The sequence below is a fragment of the Natrix helvetica genome, assembly GCF_964273705.1.
Source record: "Natrix helvetica genome assembly, chromosome: 4".
NCBI classification, from domain to species: Eukaryota; Metazoa; Chordata; class Lepidosauria; order Squamata; family Natricidae; genus Natrix; species Natrix helvetica.
The window spans coordinates 121,273,863-121,294,541 of NC_138550.1; the positions used below are offsets into that span (position 1 = coordinate 121,273,863).

Here is a 20,679-nt window from a genome sequence, read left to right on the forward strand (position 1 = left end):
CCGTTAGGAAGTTTCTCCTTAATTCTAGGTTGCTTCTCTCCTTGATTTGTTTCCAACCATTGTTTCTTGTCCTGCCCTCTGGACCTTTGGAGAATAATTGACTCCTTCTTTGTAGCAGCCTCTCAAATATTGGAATACTGCTATCATGTCACCCCTAGTTCTTCTTTTCTCTAGCCTAGCCAAACCCAAATCCTGCAACTGTTCTTCATATGTTTCAGTCTCCAGGCCTTTGATCATCTTATTTGTTCTTCTCTGAACTTTTTTCCAAAGTCTCAAATTTAGCTACATATTTAAATGTAGCTAAATTTGCCTAGTAGGATTACACTGAAAATGAATTTGGCTGTGATGGGTTCATGTCTGGCCATCTGGGCAAAAGAATGACTAGAGGAAAACCTCATAGGAAAGCAGTGAGTTATAGGAGCGTGAATAGTAAAACTACTATCTATTCTATTCTATTCTATTCTATTCTATCTATCTATCTATCTATCTATCTATCTATCTATCTATCTATCATCTGTATTATTATCATCATCAACAACAACAACAACAACAACAACATATTTATATTTAAATATATTCCAGCATAATTCTGGAATGCCTGGCCCATTAAGGAGAGTGAGTGCAGCGTCCCAGAGGGCAATTGTTTGTGACGTCATGGGAGGGAATAGGGAGAGCCTGGGCTGTTAAGCAGAGCAAGTGCAACGTCCTAGAGCAGCAATTGTTTGTTATGTCAGTTCCTTCGCAGCTTCCTCTGGAAAACCAACTGTGACGTTTGTCCTCCAGTGGATCAATTGGAAGCGCCTGATGGATTTGAGGCGATGTGCCAGGATCATAGACAGGGCGGGAAATAGGAGCGTATGGGAGGGGGAAGGGAGAGGGCAGGCATGATGGACATGGAAGTAGGGGGAAGAAAGGCCCCTCTCAATGATTCCCTGTCAGACAAACGCTTCAACGTCTATAAATACCCAGGCAATGCCAGGTCATCAGCTAGTTAGTAATAAAGTGAGGGCAATCCATAATTGTCAGAATGATTTATAGTGGATTATTTTATAGATCTCAGTCCAGGACTTGATGATATGAGGAACAAGCTTCAGGAAGCCGAACGGAAAAAAACTGCAATACGGGGAGATCTTAGTGAGTTCCAAATTAACCTTCAGGGAATAGAGAGAGGTAAGTAAGACGATGTGACTTTTTACTAATGTACATTTTATTGGATTTACTGTACCCTTATATTTTTTATTTAAAAAGCATTAAGTGGAAGAAAAGAAACAAAAATTGTATACAAATTATACACTTACTTACAATAGTGCAGAATATAAGCCTCATATATTTCAGTAGAGAGCATTTTACATAGTTTATATCTTAAAAGACAAATAAATGTTATCCTGAATGTATATGCCACTTTATCTGCCTACTAGATAATACAGAGAGCTTAATCACAACTGCAAATACCATGATTAAGAATGCCAACAATATTACTACAAATGTACTCAGTGAACTGGAGCCAATTAAAGCTGGAGTTGAAAACATAAAAAACACCTATGAAAATGTACAGATTACTGATTTCAACAAGGCTTTGAGAGAAGCAAGCCATTCAGGTAGCTTTTTTCTTTTATATGGATTCCTTAAACTATTTTAAAATTAATATCAGAGTTTTCTTATGATATATTTTCTGAAAAAAGTCAGTTGTTGATACATCTGTTGAGTCGTCTTAGCAGATACACCCAGTGAGTGTTATAGAATGAAACATTGTGAGAATTGGAGAATTTTCTGGAAAAGTCAAAACCAGATAATTTAGGTCCTCACTCTAGAGTAATCTCTTCTAAGAAATTGCATAGTAACGCCTGTCAAAACCTACATAGCATAGATATATGGAAGGCAGCTCTTGGATATTTGATTTTAGAGACTTTGATCAATCTAAGCAGTAGCAAAAATGCTTGAATCCCCTTGCTCCATAAGGGCATAGTCATTGGGTTGAAGCAGTTGGGAACACCACTTGTATTGATTTCAGATATCAAGTTTAACTTATTGCGGTGGTAGGTGTAGGTTTAACAGATCACAAGTAGGTTTAACTTGTTAAATTGAAGCAAGTTTGTATGGTGAAGCAAGTCTACACAGGACTATCACTTCCTGCATCAGCCTCATTTTATATGTAGGGGAAAGTTCCACTTTCTGTTGTAGAACACTGTTAGAGAGCTGTAGCGATTATTGGGCATATAGTAAAATACTAGTCATGTTTTCTCCAAAATTATAATTACATTTCCCAGTGGGTGTTTAGACAAATCTCGAATTCTTCACCTTGAATGTTGGGTATGGGTGAATAATTTTTGTAGTTCAAGACATTTGGAGGATGTGAAAGACTGGAAAAGACTTGTTCATATGTTTAAGCTTAACAGTGTAGCTATTTCTTCTAGTTTGTGTTCTTGAAAACAAAATAGGGCATGGCAAGCTGGTCAGTTATAATTTTCCCTTTCTGTACCCACTCAGGGCTTATAATTAGCAAGTAATTAAACTAGTATATTGTTAATAACTAAAAATTAAATTCCCAGTTTCTTTAGGCTTTAGCCATAATTGTAATAATTATGTCTATAAATTGGCAATCTGAAATTTGATATGGAATGTCTTACATTTCTCCCTCATTTTAAAATGCTTTCAACAGTAAATAATTTAACAAGCATGCTCCCAGATCTGTTTAACAAGATTACAAATATCAATCAGCAAGTCATATCAACAAGCAATCTAACTGAGAATATAAATCGCATCAGGGAGCTCATCCAGCAAGCCAGGGATGCTGCAAATAAGGTGCGTGGCAAAAATTTCCTTGCTTCCTTTAAAAAAAAAATTATTCTCACATACTTATCAAAATATTTTTATGCATCTTTTCTCAAAAGTATTTTATTTTGGATGTCTACATAGGTCAAGCCAATGGGGATAAGAGTAATATTCACAAAACTGTTTAAGTCCAAGTTGGTTGAATTGTTTAAGAATGATATACTGTAAATGCAGTATGGCTTGCTGAAAGGTGTGTAAGTTGAAGCTTTGCTTTGCTTCCTAACTAAGTTTGTAATTACTTACAAACCTTATTTTAGGTGGCCATCCCTATGAAATTCAACGGCAAATCGGGAGTTGAAGTTCGACTTCCTGATATCCTGGATGATCTGAAGGGTTATACTTCCCTTTCTTTCCTTCTACAAAGGCCTAATAAAAAGGAAGACATGACACAAACACGCAACATGTTTGTCATGTATCTGGGTAACAAAGATGTAAGTGTTGACTGTTTCTTACCAAGCCATTATTGAAAAATCATAAATCTATAACCAAAATATATTTTATTTTACTGTAATTTATTCATTTTTTAAATTTCAAGTCTAAACCTTTTTTTTTTAAAAAAAACATGTCTTAGCTGTATTTTAACAGTGCTTCTGAATTTTTTTTTCTTTTTTTTATTACCTGGCTGGTCAATGACCGTAACTGAATAAATTTGAGGTAAAGGGGGGCATTCTGTCTATTGCAGAGGCCAAGTCCTCACCTGTGGAAAACATCATGAGTGTAACAATACTATCATTGATGTTTTCACCAGCAGTGGTCCCATCCAGAACCTTTAAATTATTGGATTCTGTTATCTCTAAAAGCTCTTCATTCTCCCAAAAGGCTCTGAATTGAGTCTTGATCATATACAGTACTAGTCTATATTTGGATTGGTCACAAAAAGAGATAATTAAGAGCCCTTTGAAATATAAAGAAGAGTGCCCTCTTTTGGATTGCTCTGTTGTATATGAGCTGGTAGCACAGTTTATTTGTATCTTTGAACATGGCCCTAGGTACCTTCTTCACTGCTGTTTAATTTGAGATAGCATTTTAAAAATTGTATAACCTTAATATGCCAAAAAAGATAAGGAAAAAATCAGCAAAAAACAAGAAAAAGAAATCAGAAACAGAGGGAAAATAACAATAAATAATATTATATTACATATGGAAAATAATGAAGCTTAATGTTTAAATACACCCTTGAAGATCACATGAAAAATAGTAATCAATATTGATTAGTTCAATAAAAGTTCATAAACTGAAAATAACATCAGGGTTCCAGAATTTAAAAAAGGAGTCACTCAGTCAAGAAATATATGTAAGCAAAATGTCAGTCTACAGCAAAATGCAGAAATTAATCTCTATGTTTATTTGGTAAACTCAGATTTAAAATCCTAAGCCTTCCACTCTTTTGAATCAACATATTTACTTTATTCTAGGCCTTGAGACATCAGTCCCATGTTTATGTAAGGGTTTTCTTGGATTATATCAATGATCATGTCTCACCAGTTTTAGGGCACTAAACAATAAACCAATCTAAAATATTAATACCCATATTTTTCTGTGGCTTCCTCTACCCCAACAAATTATTTACCTCATATTTTCATTTTGGGATTTATTATTTGAATAATGGTCAAAATTATCTTCCAAATGTATCTTTAATGCAGTAAATAAATGGAGTTATAGCTAAAAATAGAGCCAAGCTCCTGTCATTATGTCAAAGGACCCACATAATTACTTTCTAAAAGCATCAAATGTGTACTGTCATGAATTATTTGTGTTAATTACCCATCCTAGTATAATTCTTCTAACTGATTCTTAGAATGTAGATGTTATAAGCCTGTTGTTCCCTGTGAAGCTTTCAACGTGGTCTGTTTTCTATATATTATGAACTATATATGAAACTTTTAGACATACATCAATCTGATTCACCTTTTAAAAGACATTGGCTGAAACGGGCACCACTTCACTTATTAGTCTGTTAATCAGGGTTTACTATGTGTGCATTTGTGTATGTATGTATGTATACTTATACTATATATCAGTGGAAATGATTTAGCCTACAGAATCCTGAATTTGAGGACTAGACTATTAGAGGATTATAAACATCCATTCAGAGTTCTTTGAAGGATTTGTACCATCCAATTGTCTTGAATATCTACATTGAATTTAGATTTATCTCTAAGGCAACTTTGGTTCCAGGGGTGAACACAAGCTTATGTGGGAATTTTTTATTTTTATTTTTGGAATCTCAGCAGACTCAGAAAAATTGAAAACATGTCCTGATGATCTTGTTTGCATACTCCTCCTTTGTAGGCATTGCATTTGATGATATATATTTTTAAAAAAAGAATTATATAATATATAGCAGTTGTCTGAAGAATTAACTTAAGCTTTCATGTTCAGAGTTCCAGCAACTATATCGGTATGGCTATTCGTGGTGGTCATCTTATTTGTGCCTATAACCTAGGAGGCTCCGAAAATGAAATACGAGTGACAGAAAAATTGTATGAGAAAACCACTAAGGATATAGCTTTGGATCAAGTCACGTTTAAGAGGTATGGACCCTTAAAATAGATCCTTTCCAATTATTTTGCACTCATATTGGAAGACTTTCAATTGTAGGCATTTTTCTTTGTCTCTAGAATTTACCAGTATGCAGAATTAGCATACAAGCATGCTGCACCCTCCGATTTGTCAGCCAAATATGAACCTCGAGATCTCAGTAGGAATAGTAACACTCTTCTTAACTTGGATCCTGACAAAGTGGTCTTCTATGTGGGAGGATATCCACCAGAATTTACGGTAATAGCTTTATATCTTATGCAAATATTAGAAAAAATAAATCATTATTTTTTGTAATCCAATAGATGACACTTCTCATAATTTTATCATAGTATTCTTACCAAAAAGTACTTGGAAATAAAATCTCCACTGCAGGATATGTCTTGAGAAGTTATGTTGTAGTTTATTTTTGGTCGAATTCTGTGTCAAGCATTATCCAGCTTTGAAACAAAGAAGCAAAATTCTGAAAATGGAAAAAATTAGTCAGCTTCCATGATTTGTTTGATTTTTGGAGTTATAGAAAAAGTTTAAAAGAATTTATAGATTTGTCAAACCTATGACATTTAATATTTTAAATATAAATATAAAACCAATTTGGTTTCAGAAGCAGAATTCATCAAAAACACCAGTTTCTTTGAAGCACCTCAAGAAAATATTTAAGGCATACTTCAGCTGATTATTTTCCCAATGCGGTTTATTAGGCTAAAAAAAAAAAAAATCTGTGTGAAACCACTGAAATTTCTTAAAATAATAATTATAAAATATTTGATTTAAAGTTACTATTCCATATCCTGCATATACTTTCAAGTAAAATAGTGCCATCTACCTTTGGAGTAAAATTGAACATAAACAATTCACAGAGTTTTCTGGGCCACATTTTTGAAGTGGCTTGGAATCATTGCCGTCTTCTAGGTCAGTGATGGCTAACCTTTTCTGGACCGAGTCCCAAAATGTGCAAACATGTGTGTGTGCACCTGAACCCTCAAAATGCCATGCGCATACACCTCCTGCATGCACCCTCGCCCCATGGATGCACATGCCCCCATCCCCGTGCATTCAAACATGCCCTTCCGCATGCACCCTGCCCCTACCCCTGCCCCTGTATGGCAGAGACTTGATGACCAGCTGGTCGGCAGGAGGTGCACGCGCATGTGTGGTGGAGCTGAACTAAGGAGATGACCCGTGTGCCCACAGAGAGGGCGCTGTGTGCCACCTGTGGCACACATGCCATAGGTTCGCCATCACGGTTCTAGGTTGTTAAGAGATAGGCTTCAAACTGGCTTCATGCCTAAAATAGGATTTTAACTCATGGTCTCCTTTTTCTATCCTTTAACCACTACACCAAACTGGCTCTCAAATATAATTGCAATCCATATAATTAAAGAAGGTGGAAATCCACATCCACATGCAACTTGCTTTAGAAAAGTAATCTGAAAACATTTCAAAAGCTTTTCAGCTTCTAAAGATTTTAATGGAGCCGAATCTAATACGTCTTGAGCTATGTCCAAAATCTATTAATAAATGTAAATTGTCTGATGTCTAGTTTTAATAAATCTTGACTGAGATGGATAAATTATGTAAGATAACACTCACTGCAATGATCTAGCCAACAAAACAGTTAATAGTGTCTACTTTAATTAATGATATGGGTTTATACCTTTCCATAGAATTTAGAACCTTTACCTGATTTTAAATTCATTTTATATAAGCCTCATAAAAAGATAAAGGCAATTAATCAGATGTAAATTATTTAGTATAAACCTCTTATAATACTGGGCTCCAAATAACAATAAAATATTTATACCATTTAACAAGGAAACCATCTAGGCTGGAGGCTTTCTGCTTTTCATCAGCTGAATTGTCTCAAATATTTTTTAAGTTCCAAAGCTGCTTTCAAAATCCTTGCACAATCCTGTGGTAACAATTGAATATCAAATTCACTCAAAATATTACTCATTTGCTGTCGATCTACTGTATCAAATTCATAAAGTTACTTATTTTATATTAAAATACAAGTGGGAAAGTGTAAATTAATTAGATTACATTTTGTGTTTCTCTTGTTTTAAATAATGTGCTGATAAATTACCAGCTTCCCCCCAATATTTAATTTCAATCTTTTCAAAGAAAATTTAATCTGATCAACCTAAAATTATCTATTTCTGGGATGGCGAACCTGCGGCACACGTGCTAGGGGTGGCACGCGGAGCCCTCTCTGCTGGCATGAGTGCCATCACCCCAGGTCAGATCTCTGTGGCGCTTCTTTCGTGAGCTTCTGTTTCCCTGCAAACGACGAAACAGAAGCTCACGAAACAAAAATATCTCACCTTTTGTCACGCTGCTGGTGTTGGGATGCCCCACCTCCTGCCGGCCAGCTGGTCTTTGGATCTCTGCTGTGCATGCAAACATGTGCATGCAGTGCACATGTTTGCACATGTGCATGTTTATGCTTGTGCTAGCACACACCTTTTCGCCTGGGCATGTGCATGCACAGTTTGGGCACTTGGTGGATAAAAGGTTCACCATCACTGTACTAGATCTTTCTGCCCACAATCTATTTTTTCTTTCTGCATTACAGTGTGGCAGGGTTTTGTTGCAGTAGTTTTAGATGGGACACTGATGGGATAATTGATTTTGCATATTTATTGATCAGCTGAAGAGTAAACACCAATTGTCTCAAGATTTTCTCTGCCTGTTTTCTTTATTCTGAAGAATGAATATAACTGCATGGTTGACTTCAAAATAGACTGGAGAAATTGAGGAATGTTATGTGGAAGTGAGATTTTTAATTATTAGGGCCAACATTCAGTGAATCAGTAAATCCCAAATATTCAAAGTTATTTTTGCAATCTTAAAAGTCAAAACCTTTCTTTTAAAGTTCTTTTAATTAAGAATTAGAATGTTAAGGATATGGAATTCTGAATGTAATTGTAATGGTTGGGTCTGTATAATGCAATAATGAAAATGCATCAAAGGTCACAGAATCTCATGACAATTGCAATTTCTATGTTTATACTGTACTGAGCATTATTGAAATTTGCTGCTATTTTTTTTAAGAGTGTTCTTATTCTTACAGCCTCCGAGTCTACTGGACTATCCACATTATGAAGGCTGCATTGAATTAGATAGCTTAAATGACAGAGTTTTCAGCCTGTACAATTTCAAGAAGACTTTTAATCTTAATACTACTGCTGTGCAACCATGCAGGAGGTAATTTTTTTTTCTAGTTGTGCTTTAGATAATTATCAATGTGGAATGTTGTCAAGCACATTCTCCTATTCAAATATGAATAGTTATTATCAGCTTTCAAAAACTTCTATGTATCTTTTGAAATCATATTCAGATTTTAAGTTAGTCAAGTACACAGCTATGCTATTACTTGTTCTTCTACCTATTGGCATCTGATCTACAATAAAGTATTCCCCTCCATTTATTTAGGGTGTTATTAGTTATCTGTAAGGTCAAATATAGGTGGCTGAAGCTTTCAGTGGGTGGTTATTATTATGATTTTTGAGGATCTACATGATGAAACTATTTAAAACGCCCCAAAGGGCAAAGAAGTATTTTCTGACAAGTGGTTAGAATTAATATTGAAGGGTTTTTTGGGGGGTTGAGCTTGGGTAAATTAAGTGCCCATTGGAATCCTTGACTGAGGCATCCTGAGATGACAGTTTCAGAATATCTTTCAGAGCATACTAACTCCAATGGTGATACCTTGGAGATGGAGGGAATGGCATTAGTGTAAAGTCACATTGAAGAAACAACAATTAAGCTTATTGACAATGTCTTTTCTGTATGGCAAACTTCTTTCTATTCTTTATAGATCTTATATTTCAATTCTCGCAGAGCTTCACTTTAAAATATTACATGCATTCTCTGATACTTTCCTTATTCTGTGGTTGAGCTATCACATTGCATTAAGCAATGGTATGTTTGCTTTTGGTTTCATATGGGGTCAGCCTTGGGAGATAGTCCAGATGAGAAACACACCCAGAAATTCTAGTTCTATCTTTATTATAAGATTATATTAAGTGAATCTTTCAAATCTTTCACTATCCCACCTTTCTTCAAGATTATACAGCACTTTTTCCTTCAATCCACCCCCCTTCCCAATGCACTGGAGTACTGAAACACTGTAAGTGGCCCCAAGACACCCAGTGAACTTTAGTGGCTGAAAGTGAAGAACCTGAGTTCCCTATCCTACTTTAGTCTTTGAGGCACTATCCCATGCTAGGTCTCTTAGTCATGTTTAAGCTTCTTAACACGTTCCTTATGAGAACCCACTGATTGTGATTTTGAAACGGGCACGGTGCTTAGTATGATGTTTGAATTGTGGCCTATTTAATAAATATGTTTGAAACAAGCTTCATAAATGTGTAAGGGACGGTTAAAAACAGTAAGAAAACCTATATCTGTGAAGGAATGATGTAGCTTTAACATATAGTTTTCTTCCTTATGAAGGGAAACACAATTTTCACTTAGCTTGACTATTTTCTTTGTTTAAAACATTTCTTGGTATATCAAATATGCTTGGTAGGATGGTAGCATTTTCATCTGCATATTTATTTATTTCAGATACAGAGAACAATCTGCTGAATTTTACTTCGAAGGCATCGGTTATGCACAAATCAAAACTCCAGGCACAGGACTCATAAGATATGAACAAATCATTCAAACTACTTCAGATGTCGGGTTGGTGTTCTTTGCAGAAAATCAGGTAATTAATATTCATGTAAATGTTTCCAGGCAAACTGGAAAATGGGAGAGAAGAGGAAGGAAGGAAATTAGACACATGGAAAGGAAGATCCATACAGATAAATTGTTCTGAAACAATGTAAATAGGTCGATACTATCCTCAAATTTGTATCTATTAACCTATCATTGAAAATAATTTGAAACACAGATTCAAATAACTGATGGTTTCAGATTCCAACATACACTGTATTGTTTGAAAAATTATTCATAAACAGTTTTAATAGTTTTGTCATATAAACAAACAGAATTGGTGGAAGTGCATCTCAGTGAGCTATTATATACGTATGTATTTATGTACAGAAGGTACCATAAGTGTATAAATTTGTATAGTATGTTTGTATGTTTGTGTCTATGTATGTATGTACATTATATTCTTCAATCCAGAGCCTAAATTTCATCCATAGAAAGAAGATTATTCTTAATCCATTTAAAACTTTTCTCTTACAGAATGATGTTGCCCTAAATGCCTCTGGGAGAAGCTTTAAAATACCCAATTATTTTATTCATAGTTTATGACTTAAATAAACAAGAATAGCTGCTTAAATATTTTTAATCAAAACTTATAGAAAATGTCTAGCAAATGAGTGGTCCCCACTTATCCAAATTCCTCATTCATTCCATTATGTGGAGTTTGTTGGTGGGTGTGATGTTGTCTTCTGAATTGGGGCCATCCGAGTGGGAAAATGGAGATGTCGCTTTGCATTTTGCACTCATCTCCAGGTTCTCTTCAGTAATATTTGATTTAAACAATAGCAAATGCATCTCATAAAGAGTTCTATTAACTAACATAATCCCAAAAGAAAGGGGATAATTTGTAAGATATTTTAAATATAGATGTACAGATATTGAAATGTTGTGAATTTACTTTCTCAGCTGCAGTCTGCATCATATTTATTAACTGAAATAAATTTAATTAATCCATTCAGGGATATACTTAGTAATATATATTTTACTTTGTAGAAGTATAAATTGCTATAAAACTTACAATAGCGCAAACAGTCTTCATTGTTTTTCTCACCAACCTAGGAATATTCAAATATGGCATGGAGAATTATACAGCCATAAACTATGGAGCTGTAAAATTTATGTTTTCCTTTAGGCTACGTGCATGTAACTTAAATTTCATAGTATTTTCTGAATCTCAGTTTTCAGATCTTAACGTGTCAAGCAGATCAGCTTAGTAATACCTCCTGAGAATTTATGATGCCAACTGCAATGAATTTTTTGAAACATAACCTTAATTTTCTCACAATCAGGGGTGGGCTTCAAAAATTTCAGCAACAGGCTCTGACCAGTTGCTGGGTGGGTGTGGCCATGGTGGATGTAGCTAGGCGGCCTCCTGAACCATGGGGGGGGGCATTTTTGCCTTCTGCAGGCTCTGGAGGCTTTCCTCGGGCCTCTGGAAGGGTGAAAATTGCTTCCCCTAGAAATGGGCCCATTTCCAGCCTTCAGGAACTTCCAGGAGGGCTGTTTTTCCCCCTCCTCGAGCCTCCATGCGGGCCATCCACGTACCTTGCATCAAAAACAGGCCGCATGGAGACTACTGGGAGGGGATGGACAGGGCTGGATGGGTGGGGCCAGCTAGGGGTTAGATTTGGAGGTTCTCCCGAACCTGGGCGAACCCGTAGCAGCCACCCCTGCTCGCAACTTTATGCTAAGTCATTTGTTTTGGGGTTTTTTGCTAAGTAAATGGAAAATTGATCATTGTACTGTCTGAATGTAAATATAAAGATCAGACTGAGCACTCAAATCAAATCCCTGATGCTTTATGAGCTACTGCCTCACTTGAAGAAAAGGAAAGATATAGGAAGGGTGGTTGGGCTTGAATGGCAGTAAACAAAAGGCAAAGTCAACTGTTAGAATATCTGCCCCTTTAGTTTATATATTTTGCTAATCTTGGCCTGTTGCCTGTGTTCATGAGCATATATAAAATTCCTAGTTCAAGTTTCAGATCTTCTAGTTGTCTGGTGTTAGGAACAAGTTGTCCAGATTACAAAGCAGAAAGATGCATTACTTCTTTATTATGGCTTTCTCCTAGAATAAAAATGAAAAAATAGTTGGATTTGTAGTTGGATTGGTAGTTGGATTTGTAGTTGGATTGGTAGTTGGATTTGTAGTTGGATTTGTGGAATCCAACTACAAATTCAGTATGTTTGATATGGAAATGTTGGTCTTTATTGGCTTAAATCAGTCATTCCCACCAAAACTCTCCAGTTGTTGCACAATTGGAATTCAGCAAATCTGTGTAAAAGGGTAACACTCTTTCTCTTCCTAAGAAGAAAAAATGTATTTTTTCCCCTTTAAAAGATGAAAGCTGAAACAATCAGACTATTAGGAAAATATATAAACATTAGATGTTATTTAGAATAAAAAAATATGCCTGTTTCAATTAATGCCTATTTATGTGTTATTTTGCATAAACCATTATAGGAGAAGTTTATTAGTTTGCGAATTGAAAATGGCCGCCCAATATTCACATACAAAGTTGATTCACAACCTCCAAGAGAAATATCAAATGGAACCATGAGCAGTGAAACAGCAAAAAGGGTAAGTTTCTCTGCAGAAAACAATCTGAGTTGTTATTATTATGAAAATGCTCACACGTACCCCTTTGTAATATACTAGCTTTTTCATTCATCTTAGCTACATGTATGGAAATTTTTAAAGTTTACTCTTAAAACAAACATGTGGTATTGCTCTCAAATGTCTATGTCAGCATAAGGAAACATTATGTAGGAGATTAGGATTGTGTGTCAGTCCCACCACCAAATTTATCATACTTTGGTCATTGTCATCGTCGTCCCCCCCAGACAAAAGGTTCCCAGGAGGAAGTTGGATTAACAAGTTTGGGAGCCTCCATATTATCAGAATCTTAATATCAGAAGGTTCTAAGACGGTCTTGCCCAAGATGCCCTTTTTTTAATATAAAAAAGGTGAGGGGTGCTGTCTTATTGCTTGCCTCAGTTAGCAAAATGTTTTCATGCAGATCTGAGAGCAAAGACATCATATTTAAGTTGCTGCCAGCAAATATTACCTCAGCTGCTTATGTACCCTCTGCCTATAATATTCAAACCTAATACCTGAGTTGTTGTGGCACGCCAGCAGCCAGTGGAGCTGGCAGCACATTCGGACAGTGAGGAGGTTGGGAAAAACATGGGCCAGTCCTGGAGTCTGGGAAAGGCTCTGAAGAGGGCTCGGTGTTGGAGGCAGAGAGGGAGCCAGAGCCGTATGCCAGTTATCAGCTGCCTTCAGAGTCAGACATCAGTGAAGCAGACGAACAGTTGGAGCCTGTTCCCAGTGTGTGCATGCGCAGAGTTGCCAGACAAAGGGAACAGTTAAAGAGCAGGGGTCGACTTGGGAGTAAGACCACAGGTGGACGATGAATGGCCCCTCTCAAAGGAAATAAAAGAGGAGCAAAAGGGGAGTGGAATTGCAAGAGACAGTTTGTTTAATTGGCCTGTGAATCTCCGAGACTCCTTGCCAAGTTTTCCAGATATCGCCTTGGCAGCTCTCTACGCCAGATAAGGTCTGTACCTGTAAATCCTCCCTGGAAAGACTTTGCTGTATGGGAATCAGTAGAATTCACAGTAAATTAATAAAAGGGGTTTTTATCGGACCAGGAGTTTGCTTCATGCTCTTGGGAAGCCTAGGTCAGAACATGGGTCTCTCTGTGATGATTGTGGACTGGAACTTCCAGTCAAAGGATGCAGGGCTGAGTCCTTCCTCTTAATAGGAGGAGACTTCTCAACTACTCAGTAGTAGCTGAGAATTATTTCTCCATAGTTCCATCTGCACAGATGAAAAGGCAAGTTTGAAGAACAGCCTCAGAATCCAAGTCTAGGAATACTTGTCAGGAATCATTTTAGAACTTGGGTGGGGCAGCAATTATGAGATAATTTGTGGAAATCAGTCAGTCTCTTTTCAAATTCCATTTTGTGGCCATTATTTAGCAAAAGTCCATTTATTCTTTTATTACTATATTAATCAAGAATCTGCACTATCTTATATCTTTCCCACATTCAGTTATATAGTCTTAGAGATTTAAACAATTTAAAATCCTTATTAGGACTTGAAAGTATCAAAATAAAAGTAATAGCAGAAAAAATTGGCATAATGCAAAGGCTCATCTGTCAGTCAAGGGAAATGATTTTAAATCTTTATTTGAAAGTGGGGGTGAAAATGCTTTGTGCTTGTTGGCCATATCAACATTTTCTTTTAGACAAGAACTGGAAGCTAATATATCTTTCTTGCAAAGTTTGTGCTGTGGCCTTTTAAAAACGCTCTATTTTAAAAGAGCACTTCTGGTTTCCTCTTCCCTCTTGTTGATTTTATGTTTCCTGTTGACTAACTGTAATAATAATAATAATAATAATAATAATAATAATAATAATAATAATAATAATAATAATAATAATAATATTAATGCTTCTAGACCGCCCCCTCTCCCGCAAGGGACTCGGGGCGGTGTACAGTTCATACAAAATATAACAGGATACAATAAAATTAAATTAAATATGTACAGTTGACAATTGACATGGAGGAGGTTAAAATGTAGTTAAAAGAACTGTACAAAGCAGATATAAAATAAATTCAAACCCCTAAAAATTAATACAGTAAATTTAAAAAACCCTAAAATAACCAGATATAATACATTTGCCAGGAGGGACAGTTGAATTATGCCAGGCCTGCTAGTCGGAACAGGTGGGTCTTCAGTTTTTGCCAGAAGGAGCGGAGGTCAGAAGTGGTTCTAATGTCGGGGGGGGGAGGTCATTCCAGAGGGTTGGGCCCATCACAGAGAAGGCCCTACTCCTCGGTGTCGCCCGCTGGCATTGCCTAGTGGACGACACCAGGAGAAGTCCCTCCCTGTGTGAGCGTATTGGCCGCAGGGATGTATGTGGGAGGATGCGATCCCGCAAGTAACTAGGTCCCGTGCCATGGAGCGCTTTAAAGATGGTAATCAGCACCTTGAAATGCACCCGGAAAACCACAGGCAGCCAGTGCAGCTCGCGCAGGAGAGGTGTTACGTGGGAGTACCTCGTACTCCCCATCACAGCCCGCGCGGCTGCGTTCTGAACTAACTGCAGTCTCCGGGCGCGTCCCAAGGGCAGCCCCATGTAGAGAGCGTTGCAGTAATCCAGGCGGGACGTCACCAGCGCATGAGTGACTGTGCGTAGGGCATCCCGGTCCAGTAGGGGGCGCAATTGGTGCACCAGGCGAACCTGGTGGAACGCCCCCCTTGCCACGGCTGCCACATGGTCATCCATTGACAGCCGGGCATCAAGGAGGACGCCCAAATTGCGCGCCCGTTCCACAGGGGGCAATTGTTCGCCCCCTATGGCCAGCGATGGGATCAGCTGGCTGAACCGAGGTGCCGGTAGCCACAGCCACTCAGTCTTGGAGGGGTTGAGTTTAAGTCTGTTGTCCCCCATCCAGACCCCGACGGCCTCCAAACACCGGGACATCACTTCGACAGCCTCGTTGGGGTGGTTTGGAGTTGAAATATACAGCTGAGTATCATCAGCGTAGAGGTGATACTCAACCCCAAAACCACGGATGATCTCACCCAGCGGCTTCACATATGTGTTGAACAGGAGAGGCGAGAGGACCGACCCCTGTGGCACTCCACAAGTGAGTGGCCTCGGGGTCGACCTCTGTCCCCCTGTCAACACACATTGCCTCCGGTCGGAGAGGTAGGAGCCAAACCACCACAAAACGGTACCTCTGACTCCTATCCCCTCCAACCGGCGCAATAGGATACCATGGTCGATGGTATCAAAAGCCGCCGAGAGGTCTAATAGGACCAGGATAGAGGAACAACCTCTATCTCTGGCCCTCCAGAGATCATCAACCAACGCGACCAAGGCTGTCTCTGTGCTGTGCCCGGGTCGGAAGCCGGAAGCCGGACTGGCGTGAGTCTAGATACTCGGATTCGTCAAGGTGTCGTGGAAACTGCTGTGCCACCACATTCTCTACAACCTTTGCTAGAAACGGAAGGTTGGAGACTGGACGATAATTAGCTAGCTCCATTGGGTCGAGTGAAGGCCTCTTAAGCAAGGGCCTCACCACCGCCTCTTTCAAGGCGGTTGGTAAGGATCCCTCACCCAATGAGGCATTCACCAGGCCCAGAAGCCAGCCTCGGGTCACCTCCCAAGATGCCAGTACCAACCAGGAGGGACACGGGTCCATTAAACATGTGGTGGGTCGCAGCCGTCCACGCAACCTATCTAAATCCTCGGGGGCAACAGAATCAAACTCCTCCCAGGATGGTCTCACAAGACTCGCTGTTGGCGGCCCGTCTGGTCCACTGAGTGGGGCCCATCCGCTCCGGATCTGAGCGACTTTGTCCTGCAGATATTCCCCAAATTCCTTTAGTATGGTCTTAATTTTTGTTTCTTATCTATAATATTGATAGTTCATTGTTTGAATTAATTATTAAAAACTAATTCAAAAATATAAAAAGGCACAATATTAGTAATAATAAAGATACTACCTGTAAATGTACAGGGATGCAGTGGCTCAGTGGCTAAGACGCTGAGCTTGTTGATCAGAAAGGTCGGCCATTCAGCGGTTCAAATCCCTAGTGCCGCATAATGGAGTGAGCTCCCATTACTTGTTTCAGCTTCTGCCAACCTAGCAGTTCAAAAGCATGAAAAAATGCAAGTAGAAAAATAAGAACCACTTTGGTGAGAAGATAACAGCATTCCGTGTGCCTTCAGCGTTTAGTCATGCTGGCCAGATGATCTGTCCGTCTTCGGAGAGCGCTGGCTCTTCGGCTTTGAAATGGAGATCGGTACTACCCCCTAGAGTTGGGAACGACTAGCACATATATGCGAGGGGAACCTTTACCTTTATCTGTGAATGTAAATGTTGAAATCATAATAAAATAATGAATAACACAAAAGGCTTTAAATCTGATTGTTTTATTTGTTTCAGGTTATTTTACACCTTTCCCCCAAACAATATAGTTTGGGGATTGACAAACTTAGATTATTTGCCATCGCGAATACATTTAATTTTGATTCATATTACTTGGGAGGAATTCCAACCTATCTAAGAGAACGGTGAGTGGCAACCATCTGGAAGATAAGGACTGGTGCAGAGTAGTAAGGATGCATGTTAAGACCTTGGCCGTGCTTAATGCATTCTCGCCCCTGGATTGTGGTTTAACTGGAGACTGTCCTCTTTCTTGGGTTTGGGATTGATACCTGTATGGATATTACCAATCATCTAGAAGCAACTTTATATAGTGACTGAGGTGCATTTGGCTTGATAGGTTACAAGTTCTTCATGCTTAATGTAAGGTAACAGAAAGAATAGAACTTCCAGCTGGATGACTAAATAACTCTTTCCTTCTAAGCTGGAATGAAGAACTTTTAACTAAAGCTTTTTCTTTCTGGAAATGGAGCTTGCTGTTCAAATGATCTGAGGGCAACACACAATAAAAAAAAATTCCCAAAAGAAGTCAGCACTTTTCAGGGGGATGATCACAGTTTTAGATTATATATGTGAATTCCAGAATTTCCCATAATATACTTTTTTTCTGGTACAAAAATGCACTTGGTATAAACATATGTAATTATAAATAATGGTAAGAAGAAAATTCTTTATTTTCTATGTATAATTTTAAAAATACCGTATTCTTCGAATAAACATGTATTTTGAAGAGAAACACACAGACATAATTTAAAGATGAGTAAGAATTGTTTGTTTTCTCTTGTATGGTGAATTCTCAACAGTCCAGTCACCACAGACATTTAAAATTCAAACAACATCATTGAAAAGTTTATTTACAGTATTTATTAGATCTTTTTTACCCCACCTTTATTATTTTTATAAATATCTTAAGGCGGTTAACTTCTTCCTTTTCCTATTTCCCCCACAATATCAACAACCCTGTGAAATGGACTGAGAGACAGTGATTGGCCCAAAATCATCCAGCCGGCTTTCATGCCTAAGGCAGGACTAGAACTCATGGTCTCCTGCTTCCTAACGTGGTGCCAATACCAAATACTAGACCAAAGAGGCAATTAAAATTGCAACTATAGTTTAAGGCAGGGGTGTCCAAACTTGGCAACTTTAAGACTTGTGGACTTCAACTCCCAGAATTCCCCAGCCAGCAGAGCAGAGCTGGCTGGGGAATTCTGGAAGTTGAAGTCCACAAGTCTTAAAGTTGCCAAGTTTGGACACCCCTGGTTTATGGAATTCATTCTGATAGTGGAGGGTAGCTTATCTACCCCAAAAGACAAGAGATTAGCATAATATCAACTTTAAAGCTGTGGTTTGCTGGTTGTTCTTATTTACTTATTTTTGAAAGCAGGTTTAATATATCCACACCACCATTTCGTGGGTGCATGAATATTAAAATCCCATTTGAAAGCTTCTCTGAAAGTTTTGGCGTCAGCAGAAAATGCCCGGATGACTGGAAGGTAAATAATCACCGCTTCTTTTATTACTTGGCATAATATTCACAATTCTTTAATCACAATTCCTTTTAATTATTTGATCGTAATACCTCTAAATATTTCTAAAAGAAGACTTGCTATGGGATTTATGGCCCTATATCAGTGGTGGGTTTCAAAAATTTTTAGAACCTCTTCTGTAGGTATGGCCTGCTTTGTGGAAGTGGCTTGCCGGCCATGTGACTGGGTGGGAGTGGCTTGCCGGCCATGTGACCGGATGGGAGTGGCTTGTCAGCCATGTGACTGGGTGGGCGTGGCCAATTTGTAAAATGTGGTGAAACTCACTTAACAACGCTCTTGCTTAGCAACCAAAATGTTGGCTCAGAAACTCTGGCATTTTAAGCACACAAATCTTAAAGCTGTCAAATTACAAGACCCTTGCACCCCTAACCCTTTAGAAAAAAAACCCAAGGGTGTTCAAACTTGACAGCTTTAAGACTTGTGGACTTCAACTCCCAGAATTCCTCTTCCAGTCATGTTGGCTCAGGAACTCTGGCATTGAAGTGTGCAAGTCTTAAAGCTGTCAAGTTACAAGACCCTTGCACCCCTAACCGTTTAGAAAAAAACCCCCAGGGGTGTTCAAACTTGACAGCTTTAAGACTTGTGGACTTCAACTCCCAGAATTCCTCCTCTCGCTCTTCATCTTGATGATGTGCGACAGGCGGGGGGAGGGAGCTGGAACTGGTTCTAAATGGCACTGTAGATTTGTGGATTAGAACTGGCAGGAACTCACCCCTGTCCTATATGGTCCAGAAATGTATAAATCTCACCATATGAAAGATCTGTTAATCTTGTTATAAATAATAGAGAAGCAAGCAAAATAAAGATTTCTCACTTTGTTTTTAAAAGGAAGTATTTATCATCTACTTGTATTTTTTAGCTGATGAGAACTGCAAACTTTTTCAAGAATGGAGTTCTTGACTTAAGTGATAAAGATTTTCCATTCCCTGATAATTTCCAAGTTGGATTTGGTTTTCACACATTGGCAGTTAATGGAATGCTACTAAATTATAATACAAGGGTAAGGAAGATGAATTATCTTTTACTGTCTTTTAAAATACAGTCAAATTGGTTTCCTACAAAATCTCAATATTTTTTTTAATGACTGTTTCTTTTTCCTCCTTTTAGCTTGCCGATTTTACCATTTTCCTAAGAAACGGCTATGTAATTGTAACCCTGGCTGATGAAACAATCCAATCTAGCAAAAAATGTGAAATTGGTTCAATGCATTACATAATAGTGATAAAAGAAGATGATATGTATGTTTGAATGATTATTACACTGAGTAATTTTTTTGGTCAAAATATAATTTTATTGTTTAATTTGATGCTTAGTTGTGAATGCTTAAACTGCATTAGAAGTAATATATCAATGGATTTGGATTCTGACAATGACTTGTTTTTCACAGGCATTTTTGAATTATCAATAACAAAATACAAAATTATTGTGTTGGGGGTGGCACTTAGCTTCTAAGCCAAATTACATAGTGATATGGTATATAATGAGAACTTTGGTAACTGTTCCTAGAGGGGATAATCTAATTAAATAATTAAGTATTATTTAGGTATAATAGTTTTGCCAGGCTAATTTCACTCTTCTATATACTTTTGTCCTTCTAGGCTGAAGTTATTAGTTGACGATATACCTAATTCAATAACAGTTGTAACTCCTGAAAGGAAATCAACGAATCGACCAATAAAACTGGGTGGAGGTGACTTTGAAGGGTGTATGTCCAATGTCTTTATAGAACGGTATGTATATTATATAATCATAGTTTATATATGGTAATTTATTTAATAGAAAAAAAACCACAACATTTTCAACATGATTTTTAAAAATATTAAACAACCTATGACCCATTGGATCATCCTTTCAGATATACCCTGTTTCCCCAAAAATAAAATCTCCTTGGATAATAAGCCCAATCGGGCTTTTGAGCGCATGTGCTAAAATAAGCCCTCCCCTGAAAATAAGACCTCCCTGAAAATATTGCAACACAGCAGCAGCCATGAGGTGACCACGCTCGCTGCCTCCTGCACCTCAAAAGTAATACGACCTCCCTGAAAATAAGGCCAAGTGCTTATTTCGGGGATCA

The 20,679-nt window shown here is 37.9% G+C and overlaps 1 protein-coding gene across 1 annotated transcript in view; it reads left to right on the plus strand.

Annotated features, from left to right (window-relative positions):
* Positions 1 to 20,679, plus strand: part of LAMA3 (laminin subunit alpha 3) — a 142,711-nt gene that overhangs the window by 110,345 nt on the left and 11,687 nt on the right. The window contains exons 53-66 of the mRNA XM_081950278.1: positions 1,054 to 1,170; positions 1,419 to 1,598; positions 2,660 to 2,802; positions 3,090 to 3,263; positions 5,215 to 5,366; positions 5,454 to 5,613; positions 8,447 to 8,580; positions 9,946 to 10,087; positions 12,556 to 12,672; positions 17,059 to 17,186; positions 18,443 to 18,551; positions 19,465 to 19,605; positions 19,713 to 19,843; positions 20,204 to 20,335. Coding sequence (XP_081806404.1) covers positions 1,054 to 1,170; positions 1,419 to 1,598; positions 2,660 to 2,802; positions 3,090 to 3,263; positions 5,215 to 5,366; positions 5,454 to 5,613; positions 8,447 to 8,580; positions 9,946 to 10,087; positions 12,556 to 12,672; positions 17,059 to 17,186; positions 18,443 to 18,551; positions 19,465 to 19,605; positions 19,713 to 19,843; positions 20,204 to 20,335 — 1,960 coding nt within the window. The remainder of the gene's footprint in view (positions 1 to 1,053; positions 1,171 to 1,418; positions 1,599 to 2,659; positions 2,803 to 3,089; positions 3,264 to 5,214; positions 5,367 to 5,453; positions 5,614 to 8,446; positions 8,581 to 9,945; positions 10,088 to 12,555; positions 12,673 to 17,058; positions 17,187 to 18,442; positions 18,552 to 19,464; positions 19,606 to 19,712; positions 19,844 to 20,203; positions 20,336 to 20,679) is intronic.